General features: G+C 39.1%; 1 protein-coding gene across 2 annotated transcripts in view; it reads right to left on the bottom strand.

Annotated features, from left to right (window-relative positions):
• Nucleotides 1-299: 299 nt before the first annotated feature.
• LOC106746346 (adenylate cyclase type 2) overlaps nt 300-10,348 on the bottom strand; it is a 40,303-nt gene continuing 30,254 nt past the window's right edge. For both annotated transcript variants that reach the window (XM_014622882.1, XM_014622883.1), the window contains exons 7-19: nt 10,016-10,143; nt 8,580-8,738; nt 7,889-8,021; nt 5,760-5,830; nt 5,099-5,204; nt 4,960-5,021; nt 4,357-4,527; nt 3,586-3,823; nt 2,984-3,147; nt 2,667-2,904; nt 2,067-2,321; nt 1,706-1,823; nt 300-1,598 (exon numbers count right to left, since the gene is read on the bottom strand). In XM_014622882.1, coding sequence (XP_014478368.1) covers nt 1,333-1,598; nt 1,706-1,823; nt 2,067-2,321; nt 2,667-2,904; nt 2,984-3,147; nt 3,586-3,823; nt 4,357-4,527; nt 4,960-5,021; nt 5,099-5,204; nt 5,760-5,830; nt 7,889-8,021; nt 8,580-8,738; nt 10,016-10,143 — 2,109 coding nt within the window. In that variant the 3' untranslated portion in view covers nt 300-1,332. The remainder of the gene's footprint in view (nt 1,599-1,705; nt 1,824-2,066; nt 2,322-2,666; nt 2,905-2,983; nt 3,148-3,585; nt 3,824-4,356; nt 4,528-4,959; nt 5,022-5,098; nt 5,205-5,759; nt 5,831-7,888; nt 8,022-8,579; nt 8,739-10,015; nt 10,144-10,348) is intronic.

The raw sequence follows: 10,348 nt of genomic DNA, 5'->3' as shown, positions 1-10,348 counted from the left end.
GACCTCGTCGTTTTGCCTTTCTCCAAGTGATGCTGACTTGGTGCTTTCACATTGTTACAGTCGCACGAATGCCCACAATATCTACATGTGTATCTACAAATTATTATATAAATGAAGTTGTCGGCGAAAATAAAATTTTCCGGATCAAGTTATTAGCTGACAAAATATCGATTTCAAGACGTGATTTTTTGGAGTTTTTAATTAAAAAGTATGTCATGAATGCTGACTCATTAATATTTTCCAAGACGAAAGTCTGTATATCCCATCGTAAAGGGACGGGGATAATATCGTAATCAACGTGAACTTCATAATCGCTTTATTCACATAATCACGTTCACAATACTTTTGAATCGTGGATGAAGGCAATCAATGTCGGCTGTATAAAGCAATGTTGTACATCGATCGTATGTGCTTGGGGTGTATAGCTCGAGGAGATCTCGTTGTTTCTCGATGGAGATCAAACTGTTCCCCCGCATGTCGCAGCTCCCGAAACGAATTAATCATACATGTACAGTTATGTACGTATATACAGCTACTGTTAATCTCTAATTGCAGGTACAGTGTAACGATGTTCGCCGGTTACTAGTCGAAAATTGGAAGAGGTTGACGTTCGAAATGATTCGTCCGCAGTAGCCGAGAATCCGAAGTATCTTTACATATACGCGCGTGAGATCAGCGTTCGTCTCTAAAATATATAAAATTATTTGGGAGAACACAATAATCGCTACTGCGCACTTCCTCGTTTCCCCTGTCCAACGTTGAATCGAGCGCAGAAAAAAAAAACATCGAGAAGACATAATAATCGTCGATTATTAATTTTTTTTTACGTGTAAAACGGCGAAGACGAGGTCAGCATTTCGGAATACACAGGTCGCGATTGCGCTACGAATCTCATAATAAACTTTTCGAGAAGTATCGCTCTTCTCATGCGATTCTTCTCTTCGAAGACTTACTTACCTTCGTGGGAAGGTGAAACACCTTATTTTACGGAGTTAAACGAGTAAACCTTACACTCATTATCATCTTATATTAACAGATAAGTCGCTAAAGTTTCTGGAATCGCCTCGTCCTGACAAGAATACCCAGACAGCACAATATCCAAAATCGGGACGTAAGACGTCTTAAAGATATCTCTAAGGCGTCTTACTCATAGATGCCTTTAAGATATCTCAAAGATGTCTCTCATATCAAAGATTTGGGACATTGTACTGTATATATTCTGGATATATTCTCTTTGCATGCTCAAATATGTTAAGCGCAATGTTCTTAGAGAAAAGATTCCTCGTGATTGCACAGCACACTTTTATCGTCCCAATAGTTTGTGGGTGATTATTAATAGTTGTCCTCCTTATCATCGAAGGGTGTTTTCACAAAATACGTGGTGAGTGTTCCTTTGCCCTTAACAAACGTCGGGCCGCGGCAAATAAGCTCGTATCCAGCGTCGATGAGGATCTTGGCTGTGTCTTCAGTGACTTGAAGTTTGCCCATTTCGCCGCAACTGTCCATCCTTGAAGCCACGTTCACTGTATTTCCCCAGATGTCGTATTGAGGCTTTTGGGCGCCCACGACACCGGCTATCACCGGCCCGTGATTTAGGCCTACGGATAAAAAAGGAATTAGTCGTCAGTTATTTATATTCGTGTCGCGGAATCCAGAAGGAAACTGGCAAACGAATAACAAATTAACATTTTTAATAGTTTCTCACCCATTCTTAATTTGAATCTCTGAAAGGAATCTCTGTTGATTTGATCCAGGATCGTCATAAGCGCGATGGCAAATTCGACGAGTACTATTACGTTATGATCCTGCTGTTTCAGCAGATCCTACATAACAAATTTATTATCACAAAATTATTAATAATGAACAACGTTATTTTCTTTTACTTCGAGTCATTTATCAAAATTAAGAAAAATTATTCAGAATTTTCCTATAAAAATTGTTTTCATTGAAAAGCTCTCTCATTCAAACCGCGGTCGTAGAACAAATTTATCAATTATAAATCTATTCGTAAGTTAACGAGACTTCGTAGCAACTTAGAAAGGGATCACTTTACTTTACGATCTCACCTTGCCGTCACCATCCTCCTTTCCTGGACTCAGGCCAGACGCTAGCATGTAAGTACTGCCTATCGTCTTAATCTTCTCAATCCCAGAGAACTTCGGCTTGAGTAAGAGTTTGTCGAAGTCGCAAATAATCTCATTGAGCAGACGCAGACATTCGAGCCCTTGTTTATTTATGTCCGTCTCGTCGTAGAACTCTTTGTAGTTAGGAATCGATGCGAACATCACAGCGATGCTGCTGTATCTCTCGTGATAGAGTTCCTGCCAAAAAACAACGCTTTGGTCCAAAATATCATTTATTATTTAATACCAAATTTTTGAAGACACGGAAAAAACAAGGTTTTTTCCATTTCCCACGGATTTTTTCAGTTTCTTTTCATCTTTATTCAAATGTATCCAGATTTTTGGCCTACCCTGCATATAATGAAGTACGTCATTAAAGATTACAACATGTATCATAATTTCAATTCCGGTATAGACTAATATCATAAAATGTTATGGTAATCTTTACTACAATATTTTCTCCGTGTATACGTAAATTGTCATGTATTACAATGTAATAATGTGGTGAATATCAAGATACGAATAATGCCAGAGATTTCTCACTTGCGTGTCTCTTGTGGCTAAAAAGTGATCTGCCACATGAGCTGGAAGTATATTCTCTAGGAGAATCTTATTGATGCCCCTCATGGTCTCCACCTCGTCTTGCTCGACCCTCAGTTTACTCTTCCATAGGATATCTGTCCTGGACGAGTATTCCACTTGTCTGTCTAAAATGTGTAGTATTACGCTGACGAGCGCGAGCAGATATCCCACTTGCATCAGATAATAGACCCCATAAAACCTGCGGAAACGCGAGGAAGCGTTGGCGGAGCTTTACGATTCATAACGCCCTGTACGAGCTTTAAGATCGTTTCACTCACTTGGCTCCAGGATTCTCGTAATAAAGCCGAATTACCGGTGCTTGGGAGAAGACCACAAGTATTACGACTACGGATAGGAACATTACACTCAGCTTAAGCAAGAAGCCGACCCTCAAATGCGTCCAACCGACCACTAATGCTATCACCGTCGAGTACACGTATAGCTGAAAATATATATTTGTCAGGTGAACGCAATAAAACACACGAACGTTTGTCTCGCGTAACACATGCTTTTCCAAAATCTGTGACACACCGAGGAAATAAATTTTCTCTAACGGAATTTTCCTCTAAAATGTGAAAATATTCTACCGATCTCTTAACTCATCGGGAAAAATCGCAAATTTAACATCAGACGTACGTTTCAAGATATCTAATTTTTTATTTTAATGTACACCTCTCTCTATATCGGTTTTATAACGTTCTTGGACATTCTCCAAATGATATTTTAATATTAAAATATTAATTATATTATTTTAAGTTTGTAATATGTGTGGTATTTGAATTTCGAATGTGATAAAAATCTCGCCATATACGACAGACGATATAATTTATTAAGTAAAATATCATCCTTTATTAAATAAAATATTTCTGAACATACGCACTGGTACGATGTCGTATCCGACAGTTTGATCAACGTCGATCAGGCTAATAACCGACGATGCAACAGCCAGCAAAGCGGTTATCAAATACACCGTTATCCTGATACCGCGGCTAAGTGCGATTTGATTTGTTGACTCTTCGGCACCGTTGCTATCGATTTTTCCATTGAACCATGATATCGCGGCGAATATAATCAGCGATGCTAGGCCGGCTGCGAAGCAACCGTAAACTACGATGCTTCTATAAGTGGGAGAAAAATCAACTTCTCCGCCAGAAAGAGAAACACAAAATATTAACCCCTACACAGAGAAAATGATTTCTTCGGATTTGATAAAATGAAAGAAATTTTTCTTTTATCGAACCATTATATTATTTCCTCCAAATAATACTGTTTTTCCTACCAAACAACATGGTTTGTTACAGTGAAATAATATTTTTATTCGAACAAAATGATATTTGATATTAAATTATGTTGCTTATATTAAACAAACTCAAGTTAAACATGAGATTAAATTCAAAAAAAACCTTTTCCTCTGTGTGATTCTAATTGAATACAATTAATTTCAGCAATATAATAACCCCCGAATAACCCCCCGTGTTAACCTGTCCTCCCCCGAAAAGATAAAATTTGACAAATACACTCTAACAAAGCGTAACTTTACGAAAATTCGCGAATATTATATAATTACTTTACAAGTTCAGTCATTAAATGATCAATTTAACGCGGAACCCGAGGCGACTATCAAACGTTTAATTAACCTACGGAAACTCACCTTGGTAGATAAATAATTTGGATGCAGAACATCAACATGTAAACTACGTTCGAGGCGATGACGTACCACGAGTACTGCTCATCCCTCTGCTCTTGATACTGTTGCTCTTGATTCTTGTCCTTGAACCAATAAGTAAACGGCGATATCCCTTCATTACCGCCGCACCAATGCCTACATCGTGCATAAAAATTGGAAATATCTCTATATCGCAAAATACATCCACACACACATTCGATTTTCTTGAGCGTTAATATTATCGTGCGATTTTAATTCGTCGTCTGGAGATTACATTTGTTGGTACACGAGGCATTCGGTATGGTATTCAGACGTGTTAATTAATTTTAATAATTACAATATACGCGTGCGGCGCGCGTGCCGTGTATATAATGAAAGAGGAGAAGAAGTGGAATAACGTGAAGAATTAATTTTCATCATATTGCTAACTGTTTTAACTGACAATGTTCGGCCTCAATCGCGCTTACGACATTAAAATTGAAGCGCCGAGGTATCACGCGTATCATTTATCGGACACGTTATCGAGTTACCGATCTTTTATTCCTGCCGGCACGATATTGACGTTAATTAATAATATGTATAACTCACTGCGTGTCGAAGCAGCTGGCATTGTTCGATTCCAATAGATTCGACTCGATCATCGCGATGCTCTGTCGGCAAGGAGAAGTGCGTTTCAATTACTGCGTTAAATGCAAAACCAAAGCTACGGAAATTAATTCTGGCTTACTGTCAGACCGATATTCTTCGCCAACGTTGCCTCCGCGATATTCGCGAAGGGCTTGTCCGCTCCCCAACATTCCACGTACTTGGTCATTTTGCTGCTGGGCCTCGATCTGTTCGTGAAACACGCGATATCTTCAATCACACCATCTCGCCGGCAAATCCATAATTAATGCCGCAATTTATAATTCATTTTATACAATAATGCAAAATACGATTACATTGGTACGAAACCGATAATATGAATGCAAAATTAATTTAACATCCTAATTAAATTATTAGCGTCAACGTGAGAGAAAGTCGGGATATTTTCTGAGAAAAATATGTTCATATATGGAAAAAAAATACCGTTGAATTGATAGAATTTCCAATAGCACGTGTAATTGGTGTAAATTTTCTTGATACAAAAGCAATATCGTTTAAACTAATATTTTAATTATTGAAACAATATATGACGTAATAGTTTTAATGATACTTACCATTGAGTCATATAGATTTACTCCAATTACGCTATTTTTTTCCATATACGTATCGTGCAAAATATGTCGGAAGCAAAATATTTGTTTTATTCTTTTAATCACAATGTGGCTTTTAGCATTTGCTCACTGTTTTGCACTTTTAAACGTATTACTATCGAAAATTAAACGGAATTATATAATGGAACATACCTGGAAGGTACCGGTCCAGGTCCGTGTATGCGATTTCCACCGTTCTCCATTTCATTTTCCTCTCTGCTCTTCTACGGGAAAAATAAGCATCATCAGTGGATATCACAGCGATTAGCTTCACTTCGATGAAATGTAAAATACGACGTGAAATGTAGTTTGCGTACGATTTTCGCGTACTAAAAGACTCGTCTACGGCAACATGTAAAACGCAGTTTGCAAACGGTAGCAGAAAAGCGAAAACTATTCTTTGCTTTTCTCTGATTAGTCAACGCAGTTGTCGTGACGTAGAAAGTTGGAATTGATTTAATTCGTTGCATGTGGCCACTTTGCGAATGCGTGCCCTTTAGTGCGGTGGAATATTATTTTATATACGCCTCTGCATGTGGCGATCTATGTAGACGGGACTTAAGAGCTTCACGCGATTTTCCATCAGAGAAATAAATAATTTACTATAATTAATTTAAATGAAATATTCAGTGTTCACTAGCACGCACACATTCGCTCGCGGAGTACCTTCTTGATAGAGCGCAATCCAAACAGAGCAAATGTGATTGAAATTTGGGACAATATTCGAGCGAAAATTAAAAAAAAATTTTGTTTTCAAGTTTAACATCATTAAAAAAGCAAAGATATGCAAAAAACAATAAAATTATGCAAAATGTATTAACATTAACACAAATAAATAAGAAAAACGGAATAGCGCGCGCGAACATTTTTTTATTGAAATTAAACTTGAAAAAAAATTTTTTCAATTTTCGCTCGTAGATCGCTCCAATTTTTAACCACAAGCAGAACAAAAAGTTATATAAAAGTCAAGATGACATCAAGATACGTGAAAAAGTAATTATTTATGGAAAATCAAAGTGATGTTACTTAATACCTTAAGTAGAACGATACTTTTTCAAATTTGAAAAATAATTGATTTTTTCAAATCATTAAATTTTCAAATTCTAAAGTCATAATTTTATCAATCTGTCATAATCAAAAAATGACCTTTGGAAGTTATTTTACTGTCATTGTGACGTTATTGTAACTTTTCATTCTGCTTGGAAAGGCAGTGAGTTACGTCTAACTATGAAATACGGTGATTGAATTTCAAGCGACGGGAATTAATCACTGTCGTCGTTATCAAAGGTTTTTGCGCGCGGAATAACGTAAACGCGCGCACATAAGCCCGCCTTTCCGCGATGAGATTCCAGTTGTTTCTCTTCCAAGGCGAGTTATCCGCGTTTTCCCCGAGAACATCCGCGCGTTTACGTAAGACTCGAGTTGCGCACGAAATTATAGCACGCCCGGAAGAATCGGGTGTCCTCGGGAGCCACGGGAGACGCGAATAAATTCGCGCGGCGGGGAAAGCGCGACTCGGCGGGAATTTACAGCAAGTTTTTAACGAGCTTCCGCCTGGGATCTTTATCGCTGCGATAAACGTGACATTACGATCCGAAGTTCGTCCGTACAGAAATAAGGTGCGGCCAATTTACCCGGATTTCTCGCTTCACGGGCGAACTTTACTATCACTTTGCGGCAGATTATTCGTCGTTATTCCTTTAATCGCCCGTCCCTTTCGCGAAGAAAACCGCAGCGAATTCGCTCCACGAGGCGATTCTCATGGATACTTTCGCGTCTCAAGTTGCAACGCGCGATCCATGTTCCGTGAAATTTGGAAGTTTTATAACGTTGTCTCGACAGAATTCGAGAAAGCGTAATGCCGGTGGTATAACAAATTGAGCGGAATTGCAATAATTTTGTTTTCAATTATTTCGCGGTCTGCTGCGAATTTATTCGACCGTGAAGGAAATATTGCATCGCGTGTACCAGAGATCGATAGCAATATCTACTTGTTACAATTGAGACGCTCTTTATCTTTCGTTTTAAATTATTACGCTGTCGCTGCCACCAAGCAACTCGGTTCCCGCTCGATATCATTAATTATTTCGCGCCGGGACAAAGCACACGCTGTTGCAGCGAATAAATGAAGATAGATCGCGAGTGTCTACATTTTTCCTTCGGCGATCGTCTGTCCGTCTTTGTTAGTCGTGGAAATTAAAGGGCAGCGTGTCTTGCTTACAAGTTGCGAAATCATGAGAGAGGATCGCGACGTTATTCTTAGCAACGAGATTCTCACGTACAGTGGGTGGCACGATAAGGAAGGTCTCCACTTTGTGCTGAGCGAGATAACTTTCACGAGACCTCCCATCGCCTGGTTCCACCTCGAAACGATCGCCCAGCTGCAGCAGAGTAGCCTTCGTTATGTGAACTCTCCTGGAAAATTACGAGAAATCCGTTATGGTTACAATGGTATCGATTTAACTGATTTAAATCTCATGAAGAAATCTCGCATGAGTGAAACCCGGATAACTTAATACGCGTGGATGTTTACATCACTGATCTGACTGTGAATCGCTCAATAAACACTTGCAAACGTGATAAACACAGTAAACGTAGATTCAAGCTGTGTTTACAAGTTATACCATTGTTTAATAATTCGCAATAATGATGTTTAATGCTTAACTATTAAAAAAAAAAGGCACTGATCGATGAAACAGTTTCTTTATATACAAAAGACAGGATCACGTGTTCGATATTAACTTTTTCACACAATGAAAAATGTTGCGTTAAATTTAACACTTGTAAGTTGGACAAAATCGCGAAATTCTCGTGTGTCTTTCGTAATCTTACGTTTTCCGGGCAGGTAACTCTTTTCCTTTCTTCGAAATCGCGCGAGAGAAATATCGCAGGTGTTAACGCCACGTGTATCGGTGTAGTATGTATCAATACAGGTGAGAAGAGGGTCACGGTGCAGTGGGAAAATCGTCTTACCCCGGTAGACCGCCGCTTTCCATGTGATTGGCCAGGGTCACGTCGTCGCTCCACACGTCGAATTGCCATTTCCGCAGGCCGAGGACACCGCACAGCACGTTACCCGTGTGAATTCCTATCCTCATGTCGACATTGAAGCCGGTGGCCTCGCGAACGAACCTACGTGCGAACATGCATAAATCCAGAATGCCTCCCTCGCGATCTTTTCGAGCGCGCGCGGCAAGTATTCCGCAGATCTCCCTCCCTCGCTCGCTGCATCCGAGAGCACTATTTATTTATCCAAGGACATATTCTGCCCGCAAATATTAGACAAACCGCGGCTTAATCGATTCCCGGATTTTTCCTTAGCCCGTATGAGTTACCCGGCAGCCTTTATTCGATGTTTGCAGCTATGCCGCTATGGCGAGCGACGACGGCACAGTGTAAACTTACCATGGGAATTAGATGGCTGTACATGTAAAGTCAAATGTGCAACGAGGACAGCACAAACACTCGTTATTGTACTTCGGAAGAGATCCGCGAGACGCGTGATTTCCATTTATTGCGGGTATAACAGTTAATTGTACTGATTATTCGCTTACAGAAGAATCGTTGATTGAAGAAAATGTGTTTCCTAGTAATGAGATTTGTGTTAAAGCAATAACTTCGAGAATATTGTGTTCTCTAATAATGATAATATTTTTTATTCATTATAGACACTGTGTTAGCATGTTCCACTCCGAAACCTTGTTACAATAACTGAATTTTTAAAGGAATTACTCCGATCACTGAGGATACCGGTCAGTCTTTCGGTTATCAGCGCTACGTAATAATCATTAATGCATCTGTAACTACGAAGTATCAATGGTGTAATCAGCGCCAAGCAAGCGAAATAATCGTATTTCGATGTGCGAATGACGTCATCGACAAAGCGCCCGCGAATGTGTAATTAGCGGTAATATAGTGAGAGGATTAACGCGCGTGCATCTAGTTGTTAAACTGTTATGGATGATCCTCATAAATAGACGTGGTTGTGTAACCGTGTAAACTATAGATAAACTTCCATCCTTAGTTTTCGAATAAAATCCGAAATTGTTCTTCCGATTTTCCAAGAATCTTTCCTATCTGAATTTTCTCGACCGATTTAGACCAAATATCGAAATTATTAGTGACGTGTTATTCAATGGACAATTATGACGATTCTTACGGAATTATTGACAATTAATTATTCTCATTATATGCAGCGAACAATATCGCAGATCCTGCAGACCTTGCGAAGAGAAGTTTCCTCTTTTTGCAATTTCTTCAGAGTGCAAAAGTAAGGCAGTAATTATTTTTGCACTTTTTCACGCACCGTCGCTGCGGGCAACAATTTAAAAAAAATGGCAGAGAAAAGCGTACGTAATTAACGAGCTGCCGTCGCTCACGCTGCCGACATGCCGCTATTTTCCTCTTACCTGATGGCGTCGATCATTTGCAGTCCCATGTTTACGCAGTTGTAAGCGTGATTCGGACGAGAGACCGGGAGCCCAGAGACACAGTAATAACAATCACCTAGGATCTTGATTCTCATGCACTGATTGTCCTGAAAATAGCAAGTCAATTATTCATACTAAGCCGCGAAAGCACAAAGATGCAAAATTGAACGCAAAGAATCTTGAAAATATTGAAAATTATACACTTTCGCAGTAATTAATTTCGTAATAACTGTCGGAATATTTCAACTGCATTTCAATCAAAATGTTATGAAATATATAAAATATTTGTGCAGCTTTATTCGATACAAAAAT

The sequence above is a fragment of the Dinoponera quadriceps genome, unplaced genomic scaffold, assembly GCF_001313825.1.
Source record: "Dinoponera quadriceps isolate SergipeBrazil2010 unplaced genomic scaffold, ASM131382v1 scaffold566, whole genome shotgun sequence".
NCBI lineage: Eukaryota > Metazoa > Arthropoda > Insecta > Hymenoptera > Formicidae > Dinoponera > Dinoponera quadriceps.
The sequence above is the reverse complement of the archived record's forward strand: the minus strand, read 5'-3'. Positions and strand labels throughout refer to the sequence as shown.